At 35.7% G+C, this 15,247-nt stretch overlaps 1 protein-coding gene across 1 annotated transcript in view; it reads right to left on the reverse strand.

Moving 5' to 3' along the window:
* Positions 1-13,334, reverse strand: part of LOC141287743 (metabotropic glutamate receptor 8-like) — a 51,903-nt gene extending 38,569 nt beyond the window's left edge. Inside the window, exons 1-2 of the mRNA XM_073819877.1 lie at positions 12,975-13,334; positions 1,297-1,902 (exon numbers count right to left, since the gene is read on the reverse strand). Of these exons, the coding sequence (XP_073675978.1) occupies positions 1,297-1,854 (558 nt within the window). The 5' untranslated portion in view covers positions 1,855-1,902; positions 12,975-13,334. The remainder of the gene's footprint in view (positions 1-1,296; positions 1,903-12,974) is intronic.
* Positions 13,335-15,247: the final 1,913 nt, after the last annotated feature.

Here is a 15,247-nt window from a genome sequence, read left to right on the forward strand (position 1 = left end):
TAAGTACAATTAGCGGAAATTCAAAGAAATTCATATCAACTATTTAAAAAAAAAATTACACATATATAATCAAACTCATGGATGGAGAGAATGACAGAACAATAGACAGAACAATAAAATAGACAGACAGAATGAAACAGAATGACAGATAGAAAGACAGAACAATAGAAGGATAGATAAAATAGTAACAGAATAGTAGACAAATAATCTGATAGAGAGAACGAACAAACGAATGATAGATAGATGAAGAAATAATAATAAAAAGGATAGATAAAATGGTAGAAAGACAGAATGGTAGACAAACTGATAGAGAGAACAAATGAACAATAGACAGACAGACAGACAGACAGACAGACAGACAGACAGATAGAAAGAGATAAAACAACAGAACGACAGAATGACAGAAATAGATGGATACAATACAACAGATGGATAGATAAATTAGTAGATAGAATGGTAGACAGATAAACTGATAGATAGAGAGAACGAACAAAGGACAGACAGACAGAATGACTGAACGAACGAACGTTAGATAGATGAAGAAAGAAAAATAAAAGGATAGATAAAAGATATATTGACAGAATGAACGATAGATAGATAGATAGATAGATAGATAGATAGATAGATAGATAGATAGATAGATAGATAGATAGATAGATAGATAGATAGATAGATAGATAGATAGATAGATAGATGGGCACAGAATGGCAGACAGAGAAATAGATAGTAGATAGACTGAATGGTAGACAAACTGATAGAAAACAGAAAATTGTAGACAGAATGGTAGAGAAAGTAGAAAATGGTAGACAGAATGGTAGACATAAACTGATAGAAAGAACAGATGAAAGATAGATAGATGGTAGACAGAATGGTACAGTAGAATGGTAGACATGGTAGAAAATGGTAGACAGAATGGTAGATATGAACTGATAGAAAGAACAAATGAACGATAGATAGATGGTAGACAGAATGGTAGATATGGTAGAAAATGGTAGACAGAATGGTAGAGAAAGTAGAAAATGGTAGACAGAATGGTAGATATGAACTGATAGAAAGAACAAATGAACGATAGATAGATGGTAGACAGAATGGTAGATATGGTAGAAAATGGTAGACAGAATGGTAGACATGGTAGACAGAATGGTAGACATAAACTGATAGATAGAGAACGAACGAACAAACAAAAGATAGATAAATAGACAAACTGAACGAACGTTAGAGAATAGATTCTATTATTCTAAATTTTTCACAGCCTTGGTACCCACTCACTCACATATGTTTTAGATGAGTTCTCACCTCAAACAGCCGCAGGACATTGGCCACCATGATGGACACTGAGCTGCCTGATGCCCCGATCACACCCACCACTCGCTCAGGCTTGCGTATGATTGGTTGCTCGCCGTTGGAGCAGCGGATATCAGATGTGTCTTTCTGAATGAGAGCCTGGACAAAAGTCAGAGACTGCTCTAGAGCATAAGTGTCCCTGGAACACGTATCGAGGATCCGGGCCCCTAGTGTGATGTTGGGCAGCAGTTCTGGGTCACTGTTGATCTGGTCCAGTGCGTACAGCATGGCCTCCATCCGGTGGATTCCTTTCTCCTTCTTTATTTCTCCACACGGGATCCCTGCATGACCTCTGGCATGGACTGGGAAAAGGCCCCCCAAGGTGACGTCCCCTGGGATTTTGATGGAATGTGGGTGCGAGTGCTGGTGAACTGATGAACATGGGCTTAGCCATACCCACAGAATCCACAGGAGGCGTGACCATGTAGTAGAGTGACAGCTGCTCCAGCTTAAAACATGGAACATCCTGACCTGATGGTCCAATGGGAACAGAGGAGGATGTGACGTCATAATGGCCAGGAATCAAACACGTAAGTGTTCATCCACTATCTGAGGAACCTGTTAGAGATAAAGAAAAATATGTATATGAAAAAGAATAGGGGTGCAATTATTATTGATGATTTTTAAATGTATAAAATTAAATGAATAAAATTATTAGTAATCTTTTTTAAAACTTCTCAACAGTTTTTTTTTGTAATTTAATTAAATCGTGACTGCAGTTTAAAATGCTTTTTTTCTCTCTTTTTTGTTTTTTGGGCAGCACAATAAATATTTCTATTGTAATATTTCTATTATATTTAATATGTATTTCTAATATTGACTTAAAGTTACTTTTATTCAACCAGCAAGTTTTTTTGGATTAGAAATGACACAGACGTCTCCCAGAAGATAATAAGATGATGTACAAGAGGCATTATTGTGGAAAAAATTATTATTCATCTTTTATTTACATTAGAACAAAAAGTGACATGTCCAAAATTATTCATACCCTTCTCAATAATCAATAGAAAAGCCTTTATTGGCTATTACAGCAATCAAACTCTTCCTATGCTGATCAGATTTTTGCATGTCTCCACTTGTATTTTTGCCCATTCATCTTTAGCGATGAGCTCCAACTCTTTCAGGTTGGAGGGTCTCCTTGCCATCACCCTGATCTTTAGCTCCCTCCACAGATTCTCAATTGGATTTAAGTCAGGACTCTGGCTGGGCCACTGCAAAATGTTAATGTTTTTGTCTGCTAACCATTTCTTTACCACTTTTGCTGTGTGTTTTGGGTCGTTGATGCTGAAATGTCCACTGGTGCCCAAGGCCAAGTTTCTCTGCAGACTGCCTGATGTTGAGAATTTTGATGTATTGCTCCTTTTTCATGATGCCGTTTACTGTAATTAGGTTCCCTGGTCCACAGGCTGAAAAACACCCCCAAAACATTAGGTTCCCACCACCATGTTTGACAGTGGGGATGGTGTTCTTAGGGTTGAAGGCTTCTCCTTTTTTACACCAAATGAAGGCTACATCATTGTGGCCAAACAATTCAATTTTTGTTTTATCTGACCATAAAACAGAAGACCAGAAGTCTTCTTCTTTGTCCAGATGAGCATTTGCAAAGGCCAAGCGGTGGTGGAAGTGGTGTCCTCCTTGGTCTGCATCTGTGGAACCCAGCGGTGTGCAGTGTCCGTTGGACTGTCTGCCTTGAGATGTTGCCACCAGCAGAGCCCAGATTCAACAGGATGGCCTTGGTGGTGATCCTTGGATTCTTTTTTTACCTCTCTCACTATCGTCCTGGCCAGCACAGGTGTCACTTTTGGCTTCCGACCACATCCTCTGAGATTTTTCACAGTGCGGAACCTGAATCAGGGTAATTAGGATGCTTTAGAACAGCTTGGACTATTTGGAATGGTATAGAACTTTGGATTTTCCCATAGACTGTGACAGTTTGCAAAGGGTATGAATAATTTTGAACATGCCACTTTTTGTTTAAATGTAAATAAAAGCTGAGAAATATTTTTTTCCACAATGATGCCTCTTGTACATCGTCTTATTATCTTTTGGGAGAAGCCCATGTAATTTCCAATAAAAAAAAAATAAATAAAAAATAAAAATGCTGGTTGAATAAAAGTAACTTTAAGTCAGAATTTGCCAGGGGTATGAATAATTTCGGGCTTGACTGTATATATAATATTTAAGAAAACTAATATAATGCCTGTTTTTTACAAAACAATTATTACTATTATAAAATTACACTGTAATATACATTTTTCAATATATATATCTAAATATTAAATATAAATTAAATAAAAATATATATTCAAGAAAAATAATATAATAATACATTTTGTTTACAGAACAATTATTATTACCATTTTTAAATAAAATAATAAATATGACTATTATAAAATTCCACTGTAATACAAATTTGTGAATATATATCTAAATATTAAATATAAACATATTAAATACAATATATATTCAAGAAAAATAATACAACAACACTTTTTGATTTTAAAGTACAGCTGCAAAATTACAAATTTTTAATATCTAGTCTTAATATTTAATCTTAATTTCTTTATTGCAATTTTGGTTTTATTTCCAAAAATTATGCAGCCCTAATCCTAAATATTAAACTCTTGCACATATGTTTGCATTTACTTTATGTCTTGGGCCAGTAAATAACCGCCTAGCAACACATTAAAAATACATAAGAACACCTTAGTAACCATACAGAATCACCTCATGTCGGAAGAATGAAACTTTTTCGTTTTTGTTTTGTTTTTTTACTTTTGCAAACCTTTGAGTTTTAACTTCTTGGAATGCATATTTTCTACTGAATTCAGTGGATTCAAACGTTCTCATGACAATGATTCTACAATAGTGTTTTGTGGAAAAAGTGTTGGAACACTAAAAAACACTTTAAAAGAGTCATTTGAATTTCTAGCAGTCTCTAACTATTCATGCACAGTGGATAACACATCATAAACAAGACCAGATACAATGTGCTTTAAAGACGCAGGTTTCATTCTCAAAGCGTCTGCTGGGAACGGCGCCGCACTGAAACACTGTGAATGGAGAGTGATATAGGCTGGCGTGTGGTGAAGCTCCGGGGAATGGAGCCCAACTGCTCTGATGTGTCGTGATTGTAAGACCAGCTGTGGAATGAGTGGCTCTCTGAAGGGTTCAGGGGTCAATGAAAGACTGGATTTGTTCAGAAAGCACAGAGAGAAAAGATGGAACTGAGCTAAGAATGAGAGAGACCATAGCCAGCAGCTAAAACTTCAATACAAGAAAAGTTAACTTTGATGTCAAGAGTGTATAGAATAAGGCTCTCGACTATAGGATGATCACACGGCTATAGAGATGCAAAAAGAGATGCATTGGGGAAAGACAAAACAGACCTGTACATGAATAAAAAGACAGGATGAATCACCATGAGACTCAAGATGGAGTTGTTTCGATGTTTTTCAAATACTTTGTTCCTGTAGACATTCAGTGGTCATACATGCTTGTCTTCCAGAATCAACAAATGTCATATTTAGCATGAAACCAAAACCTTTACTTATTTGTTCACTTATCTGTATGCCAAATGTGACCCTGGACCACAAAACCAGCCATAAGGGTCAGTTTTTTGAAATTGAGATTTAATCCAACTGAAAGCTGAATAAATAAGCTTTCCATTGATATTTCAAAATCAAAATATTGAGAAAATCACCTTTAGGAGTTGTCCAAATTAAGTTCTTAGCAATGCATATTATAATCAAAAATTAAGTTTTGATATATTTACAGTAGGAAATTTACAAATTATCTTCATGGAACATGATCTTTACTTAATATCCTAATGATTTTTGGCATAAAAAAAAACGATAATTTTGAACCATACAATGTATTGTTGGCTATTGCGACAAATATACCCGTGCTACTTAAGACTGGTTTTGTGGTCCAGGGTCGCAAATATGTTGAAAACACAAACGTATCTGGTCACATTCAGTTAGGAATTACATAATTCACAACAATGATACCATATTTTTACTTATAGGAGACCTAATATTGCCCTTTTTACAATATGTAATGTAAGTCCCAGGTGTCCCCAAAAGACGTCTGTGAAGTTTCAGCTCAAAATACCCCCCAGATCATTTATTATATAATTGTGAAAATGCTCATTTTTAGTGGAAGCAGAAACACACCCTGTTCCAGAATAGGGCTGTGCCTTTACAGCTCATACCTCAGATACTCTGCCAGAAACATCTGTTTGGTTTTGATTATGATGTCTGTCGCACAGAAATCATGCGTTTTTTAAAGCCATATTGGTTTAAACTTTTGATATAGGGTTTTCTGAGCGCACACATCCGACGCATGCATACAGACGCATGCATACAGAAAGTACTTCTTTTTCATGTCGTATTGCGCTTAAACTGTCAAATACACAGAAGTTTATGTTAAAACTAAATGATGTGATTAATCAGTGCATTTTTTCTACGATACCATAACAGTACAATGTGAACATTTTGTTGTGCTTATCATTTTACCGAGAACTGCTTCTCTAATCTTGGCTTTTATATTCTATGACTTCTAATCCTCTTTATTTGAACCAACAAGTGTCTCCGAACCACAACCTATAAATATGATTGATACGTTATGTGTACATTTTCAAGTGAGTGCTCAAAATATCAAGGTTTTTGTGCTAATATGTGATGTATCCCTATTGCAGCTTTAGGTTTCCAAGTAAGCCATGATTTACTGTCTTACTGAAATATGTCTATGATAATTCTCTGTGAACCCACTATGTCCTAAGAATGTGTAGATTAATGTAGACTGCCGTTGTTCTAATTACTTAGTTTAATAATAAAGAATGTAACTTAGACATATTTGGTTTACAAACTGTGTTAACTTAGGCTAACTTATTCACCATTGTTTTATGTGTTACAGTTCATCAGCTAAACTTTAGCTGTGGGCACGATTCACTTGCATAAGTATTAAACAAAATGTTTTTATGTCATTATTTTAAAAATGAATTGGAGCACTATATTATTGTTTTATGTAAACGTGCAGGGTTGCCAGGTTTTCACAACAAAACCTGCCCAACAGCTATTCGAAACTAGCCCAATCACATTTTGAGGGATATCCCCATTAAAAATTGCGTCCTGGGGTGCAAAATACATGTTTTGTCGCTTCAACCCGCGGACATCAATAACTCAACACAGATGGTAGCACTCAGTAACTTGCTCAAGTACTTCTTTCTGTGCCAATCACAACAGGCTTGGCCATCAAACCAATCAGAGCAGAGTAGGCTTATGGAAGAGAAGGGTATACAGACATTGCGCTCAAAGCTGATTCAGACGAACCATTTCAAAATCACTGACAAATAACTCTATGTATAAATATATATAATGTAGGGGACTCCAACACAATATTAGGACACTTAAAAAAAACATATGACCTGCTCTTTAAGACAGCTGAGGCAGACCAGCCTAACAAACTTTTTTGAGGGGATGTCTATGGTGGTTATTTAAGTAAAAAATAGGCAGTACACGCTACATATTGTGCAGCATGCAGTCAACAGTATACAAGAATTCCATTCCGAACACAAGCCATGGTTTATGTACGAGACTGGAAGGATAAATCATTGGAGCTGCATCTGACAGCTTTCAGAACCTCTTAGTAGCCAGGCACTACATTTTGATGAAAATTTTACATCACACTCCAGAGCACACCGGCGTAGCGGCGGCATCTGCTTTTTGCTGCAGTTGCTCGAAACTGCAACATCTACTCAGTGACAGGTGTTCAGCAGCAACTTCAGATATTGAGCGCTGCTGTTCCAGTTCCTTATGAGCCCTGATTGCATTTACAGTAGGAACTGGATATTGAATTTGCTTCGAATGGCCTAATCAAATCCTAGACCATTCACACGCTCTTTTCGCCAGCTTCTCGGCCTGGCTGCCAAAGGGTTACCCTTTAAATTCATTCATCTAGCACAAATCAGATTGAATATCTAGTACAAAGAAATAAGTCTCCCTTACTGTTATCGACAGTTTTTTTTGTGCCTTATAAGATCTGGAGATGTGCGTGCTTGGGTGTACCAAAGCACCCCACTGCTATTTCTGAGATTAAAAGACTTATTTAATATTGCAAACTAATTGTTTTGAAAGTGGGTTCATTTCCTCAAGAGAAGTAATTTGATTCTGGGTTGGCACTAAAGTGGCAGTGGCACAACGTCAGATGTTAATCGAAGGAGACAAGCTCTTCCCTGCACTCTCTCTGGTAAATATCATTTTCACGGTGATAAAACATCATTTGAGGCTGTTAAACATAATGGGCTGTTTCAATAATCCATGGTGGCATCAACTAATCTCAGTAATCACTGTTTGTGAAGGGCTGTGTATGGATGGCGAGGGGTAATGTGGCATTAAAGTAAACGCGAGATCGCTTTGTGCATTCAGATGGTTTTCACAGGACACTTCCCAATGGTGATCCCAAACGAACCTGTAAACAAGCAATAAAAGCCACCAATGAAAAGCCCACCCCAAGCGAATGATAAAAAGCAGCATGTTTATGAGGCATTTCAAAGGGAGAGGAAAGCACTTTCTAAATCATTTGCACATCAGAGACAGCTAATATGCAGTCAATAAGAGCAGTCTGCAGACTATTATACTGGATTTCTGTCATTCACTGCAAGTTTCTTTGCTTTTCCTTCAATATAAGCAATTAACTTAAGTATTATATGACTCTACGGACTTGACTTAAAGTAGAAATCTAATTACTAGGATTGGCCTTTGCTACAAAAAAATCATTTCTTATCACAATTTCTTTAATCCCTCTGCCAAAAACATGATATTTTCATATCATGTTCAACCAAAATCCCAATTTCATTCCGTAGTCTGCGAACAGAGGCTCTGTTAATGCTTTTTAAAATTCATCAGCTGAAACTATTAATGCCCATTCGGGTGTCTGGGCTGGTGACAAATGGTGAGGTCATTCCCAGCGTGACATACTTACTCAAGATAATGTGATCACTCTTCAGAAATGAAGGACTGGAATAATGGATAATACAACAAATCATCGGGGGGCTTTTTTCCTTCGTATTAGACCTAAATCTTGCAGCTGATATCCATTAGGAGCCATTGGACAGAAGTTTGAGAGAACTCGTTCCGAAATGATAGACTAGATGGAGTCAAAGTGACCCGGCACAAAAAAGACTGTCACTGTACCTGGATTAAGATGGACCACTCTGCAACAATAAGGTCAGCGGTTCAGAAATAAGCGGCAATAGACTGTCCATAATAGTTGTAACGGACACAGGGAGTATTTTGAAACCCCATTCATCTTCTTGTTACCTGGATATGTGGATTCATTCAGGATACAATGGACACGAGGAGATTCAGCAAATCCGCATTGTGCAGCAAACAAGCAAGAGGCGCAGCAAAATACAGCCCAGTCTTAAACGCCACACACTTTGGTGACGTAATGGCGCATAAAATGGCAGGTAATAGTCTGCATCAGGCAAAAGAGCGCATTGAGGGGTGCTGCGGCCTTAAAGAGATCAGAATCACAAAATGGCAAATGAGCAGTGGATTCACTGACACATACAAAAGGCAACCTTCGTAAGAAATAAACATCAAGTGCGCAATTTGGGACATTGTCTATGTCAAGCAATTGATACATGCACAGCTTTTTGGTTGCAGAAAAATGTAATTCGTGAACCATGATAAAATTATAAGGATGTGTAATATTTAGGGTTTTCTGATTGCCACCTAGTCAGCATTAAGGAAAAGCAAAATATAGAGTGGTGCAGCAATTACATATTTGTGTAAGCCAACCCAGAAGTTACCATCACCCTGGTTCCCTAGACAAAAACTAGTTTTTAAGTAGCACAGGTATATTTGTAGCAAAAACACATTCACTGCAAAAAATGCTTTTCTAGCTTACATTTTTTGTCTTGTTTCCAGCCAAAATATCTAAAAACTCTTAAATCAAGAAGGATTAAGTCAAAATTAAGTGAGTTTTTGCTTAGAACAAGGACAATAATCTGCCAATGGGGTAAGCAAAAAAATCTTATTTCAAACAGAAAACAAGATTATTTTTCTTACCCCATTGGCAGATTATTTTGCTTGTTTCAAGCAAAAATACACTTAATTTTGACTTTTTTTCCTGAAAACAAGACAATAATTTTTACTCATCTAGAAAATCCTTCTTGTACATTTCCTACTGTAAATACATCAAAATGTAATTTTTGATTAGTAATATGCATTGCTAACCATGTTATTTGGACAACTATAAAGGTGATTTTTGTTTCAATTTTTTTTTTTTTTTTTTTTTGCACCCTCAGATTCCAGATTTTCAAATAGTTGTATCTCAGCCAAATACTGTCCTATCCTAACAAACCATACATCAATGGAAAGCTTATTTCAAATTTTAACTGACCCTTATGACTGTTTTTGTGGTCCAGGGTCACATTTAAAAACATTTTATTTGAAAGTTTGTGTTAGAATAGTTCACAAGAGCATGATTATAAGCACAATGAGGCTGTAAAAGGAGACTAGTAAATAGACTAATAGACTAACTTTTAATGTCTCTGACAGCCTCTTCCTTTTTCAAAACAGCTAAAAGCATTTTTTACAAAATGAAAAGGGGGTATTACTGATGTATTTTATAATGTTAAATAAAACATGACACTATTTTGAGCTTGTGTTAACCAGAGGCCTTATATCAGGCATTTACCTAACATTTACATGACTTCAGGACGATGGAACCAGAAGTGTTAAAATGCAAACTTGTTTCTTGTTTTGGCCTTCAAAAACACATCATCTCTTGCAGAACTCTATTACAGCCCAGGTTTGGCTAGTTAGCTTGGCCCAGTTAGCCCTATAGTTATACCGTTGGGCACAAAAATCATCTTTCTTCATTATAAATTTAAAAGTAGCTATGCATTCTGATAAAGTAATCTTTTGTAAGCCATGTATTAACTGCACTATAGGATATCAGATGTTTACCATTGGCTCTTAACAGCTTATAAGAAATTAAATGCTTTGTTGAATGCTATATGTTACTGTATATAATTGGAGGGTATACTTTTTTGGAGGCCAACTTACATTATCAAACTCTCTGGCAGCACTTTCTAGATTTCTTCAAGTCATCCTTTGCTGGGAGTTTGACTGACAGGCAATCTGACCAATCATAACACTGAATCTGCCATTTGTCCAACAAGCATATCAGACAGAAGAGTAGATTAACGTCAGCGCAAAAACTTAAAAAATGTTGCGTATAGATGTCTTTCATTCATGTTTATTTCATGCTATAACTAGTAATGAGTGCCACTTGAACTGAGGCACTACATTAAAGAGCTACAAAAATGGTATTTATTGTCTGAATTTCCTAAAAATTACTAAATTTGAGAACTGAGACTTTGTTTCATACCAAAAATAACCTGCTCTGTCTTTTGTCTGTTGGCGTGTTGTCAGTTACCTCTTTGCTCTGCGATGTATTTTTCACTGCATGAAAACGTGTGAGATGTCAATTGAGTTCTTACTGTAACTCTTTTTTACTACCTGACCTCATGACGAAAACATACCTGTGGAAACTTTTTCTCAAGATGTGAAATACCTACCAATAAGTACATATCACTGCAGTTTCCAACAGAAATGAACACTAGAGGCCGAACTGAGCGCCACACATTTGACATCGAATATGTCACCAAATGTACATGGCAGTATGTATTTTGCAATTAGCAAAAACGTTCCCACAGGTATGTTTTCGTCATGAGATCAGGTTTCAAAGATTTTCAAAGTTGGAAATAAAGATTAGTCTTTCTATTGTAAAATTTCATGATTAATTCAGTGTGTTGCTTGCTGTTTCTTTGTTATATTTGTGAATTTTACTAGCCATTTCTGAGCGAAATCAAAGTCATTTTTCAGTGTTTAATATCACATTTTGTAAAATATATACAAAATATAAACAAAAGCATTACATTTTCTCTTCTGCCTTATGTCATGATTCACTTTTGAGGAGACCATATGCATACTCCTTGTGCCATCCGCCAATCAGTGTTGTCATTACGTAATTTTCTTGCAGTTAAAGAGTAATTAGTCTCACCATATATGGCTTTTATGGCTCAGGTGAAAAAAAAATCTCCTGCATAGGGAACTAAGCACTTATGATGTGCAAAAAAAAATCACTTCCATCACAAAGGATTTCACATGAACACTTGCTGATTTTTCTAGGGCGATCTCACATTATCAGACGAAGATCACACACTGAGAATCCTTGACATTATGTGAGAGGGCACAGGGAACATCTACAACGCTTTTGCAAACATCCCTGACGACATGTGACATTGTTCACACAAACGGAAGACTTTTAAATGCTGACCTCTCGTGCACAGAAGCATGACACAGCCGACAGGGGGTTCAGTGTTGCAATGATAATTCAAAGAGACTCGACAGACCTCATAGCGTGGATTAAGAAACTAGGGATTCATCCTACAGGACATGGAAAGCAGATAAAAGGAGCTCCAAGACAAACGAACAAAAGAGCTCAAAAGTCATCTACACTGCAATGGGTGTCAAAGCCTTACAAGTGCTACTTAACTCCTCTTTTGTGTAATCACGATGGACATGTCAAGGCCTATATGATCATCTACATTATGCATTAATGTTAATGCAAACCTTTAATACTTCAAAACTACATTTTGTGTCAGTAGTACCCACTAGTTTTTGCATGATAGAGGCACATAAATTAAACTCAAGCCAAACAGGATTGAAAATGCATTAAATCACACATTATTAAATGACATAAAAAACACATTATTAAATGACATAAAAAAAACATATTCTCAATCCCAGGCTATCTTGAGATATATATATGCAAACAGTGTTACTTCAGCAGTATTTGACTGACAGTTTCATTTACAGTCACTATTAAGATAGGCGCATGTCACATTTCAGCATAAAATACATTTAAAACATGATGGGAATGACAAAAAAAATGAAAGCCGTTGAATAAAGGGTAAAACTTATTAACAATGACCATTAATCTCAACAGCCATTGTTACATTACATAATGCTCATCATCTTTGATTTATATTCAGATTTGGAAAAAAGGTCAACTTTGACTCATATTGATGCACCTTTACAAAAAAATACAATGATACAGTGATAATATATAACATTGTACTGAATGACTATCATATTCAAGGTATGTATATTGGACTTCAAAGAATACCATAGTATAACCTCAACATAAATATGTTGGTAAATATGGTGGTATCAGATGGCATTACCATAGTACTTTGATACACCATGATACTAAATACTTAGTACTATATATTCATTTAGCATTTACATTGTATTCCAAGGCTTTTAAGGATTACTATAGTATTATAATCACATTAGTGTCCAAAACCATGGTACAATGATATATACCATGGTACTGTATGATTAATATTCATCATAGTAGGCTACTGCATTTACAACGGGTTTTAAACATAAGATAAAACATGAAAATAAAAACACCGTAATACCATGGTACTTTTTGGTATAGATGTAGAAAAAAGGCTACAGAAAACCGTATAAACTTCGTGGAAACAAACGACACATTGTAAACACACTGCAAGACACAAATATAAATATTATACTCCGTTTTTTTACCTGTTCATCCTGATGTTGAACTTTCTCCAGGAGTCTGTCGAGATATCCACGACCTCTCCTCAAACCCTCGAAGACATTTCTACTCGTTCCAACCACCTGAGGCTTTTGCCAACAGTTTAGCCTACCTATGATCTATCGAGATAACCTATGACCTGCGTGAGATCACCTCTGACCTGTTTACAGAAAGCCCGGAGCTCTTCTTCGTCCTTTTCATTCATTCAGTCGCGCGTTCCGCAGTTCCGTCCGCGTCCACGGGCGCGCGCTCTGCCTTTTCACCATGAAATGAGATTCGTATCGAACATATAATATTTCTCAACACTGTGCCGCTTCTAATCTCTATCAAATCTCTTAAAAGCTCGATTCCCCTCCCCTCCCTCTTCTGTTCTAGCTCTGTCGCTCTCTCAACGTGTCTCTCTCTCTCTTTTCACTCCATGTGTGCTGTCATGCAGTTTGTGCTGGTCATTCTAGCCCTAATGCTCTGTTTGGGGTGTGCAGCTGTTTATTTTCATCTCTTTTGTTGTACTTTTCTACCATATATGTGACCCTGGACCACAAAACCAGCCATAAGGTTAAATTTTACAAAACTGAGATATATACATCATATGAAAGCTCAATAAATAAGCTTTCTATTGATGTATGGTTTGTTAGTATAGGACAATATTTGGCCGAAATACATCTATTTGAAAATCTGGAATTGGAGGGTGCAAAAAAAATCAAAATACTGAGAAAATCACCTTTAAAGTTGTCCAAAATAAGTTCCTAACAATGCATATTACTAATCAAAAATTACATTTTGATATGTTTACAGTGGGAATTTTACAAAAAATCTTCTTGGAACATGATCTTTACTTAATTTCCTAATGATTTTTGGCATAAAAGAAAAATCAATAATTTTGACCCATACAATGTATTTTTGGCTATTGCTACAAATATACCCCAGCAACTTAAGACTGGTTTTGTGGTCCAGGGTCACATATTTAGCTGGGGACCCCAAACACCATACCGTTATGGAGTCACATTTCTGAAAAGTGCAGAAGTAGGCTACTTTGTGGTAAAAAAAAAACAGTGGGGATGAAGCTGGGTTTTAATTAGCTCAGCCTCAGACAAGCCTATTGAAATATTTTTAATGGAAAAAGTCTAGTTTAAAACTTGCACTAAGGTCTTTAAAATGTACATTTGCATTTTTTGTACACTTTAGATTATGGAACACTATTCACTATTAACTAGTTGCTTATTAGCATGAGTATTACTAGCATATTGGCTGTTTATTTGTACTTATAAATCACATATTAACTAAACCCAATAAGAAATTAGGAGTTTATTGAGGGAAAACTAGTTAATATGTTCTCTAAACTTTTGCAAAATATGTCTTTTCACAACAGATCAAAATATATTTGCTATTCACTCATTTGCATCCTCTCTGCTGTATAATTTTTTTTGTCAAATTACAATAAAGTGGCATATACTTTGCATTTTAATGCATAGTATAGTGCATACACCTTACAGAATCTGCAAAGTGTTCATTAATTGACCAAAAGAAGAGAGTTCATACAAAATGCATTTTATTTTTTATTTAGTACTGACCAAGATATTTCACATAAAAAATGAGTTAAATGTATAAAAATGACCCTGTTCAACCCTGATTCTTAATATTATGTTGTTACCTGAATGAGAAACAGCTGTTTTTAGTTGTTAAAACTGCCTGCTGTTCTTTAAAAAAAATCCTTCAGGTTCACAAATTCTTTGGTTTTCCAACATTTTTGTGTATTTGAACCCTTTCCAACAATGACTGTATGATTTGAGATCCATTTTTTTTCACACTGAGGACAACTGAGCGACTCATATGCAACTATTACAAAAAGTTAAAATGCTCAGAAGGAAACACAATGCATTAAGAGCTGAGGGTGAAAACTTTTGAACTGAATGAAGATGGGTTAATTTTTCTTATTTTGCCTAATGATCTTTTTTTTCTTCATTTAGCACTGCCCTTCAGAAGCTACAGAAGATACTTACATGTTTCCCAGAAGGGAAACTCAAGAAATTCAACTATTATTTTCTGTTGTGGACTATATGTAAACGTCTGTTATGTGAAATATTCAGGTCAGTACTAAATAAAAAATAACATGCATTTTGTATGATCCCTCTTTTTTTTTTTTTTTTTGGTAAAATAATTAACATTTTAACATTTTAAAAGGCGTATGTAAACTTTTAACCTCAACTGTACAGTATATACAGGTGCTGGTCATATAATTAGAATACTAATTCCATTCAAG

The sequence above is a fragment of the Garra rufa genome, chromosome 15 (assembly GCF_049309525.1).
Source record: "Garra rufa chromosome 15, GarRuf1.0, whole genome shotgun sequence".
Taxonomy (NCBI): Eukaryota; Metazoa; Chordata; class Actinopteri; order Cypriniformes; family Cyprinidae; genus Garra; species Garra rufa.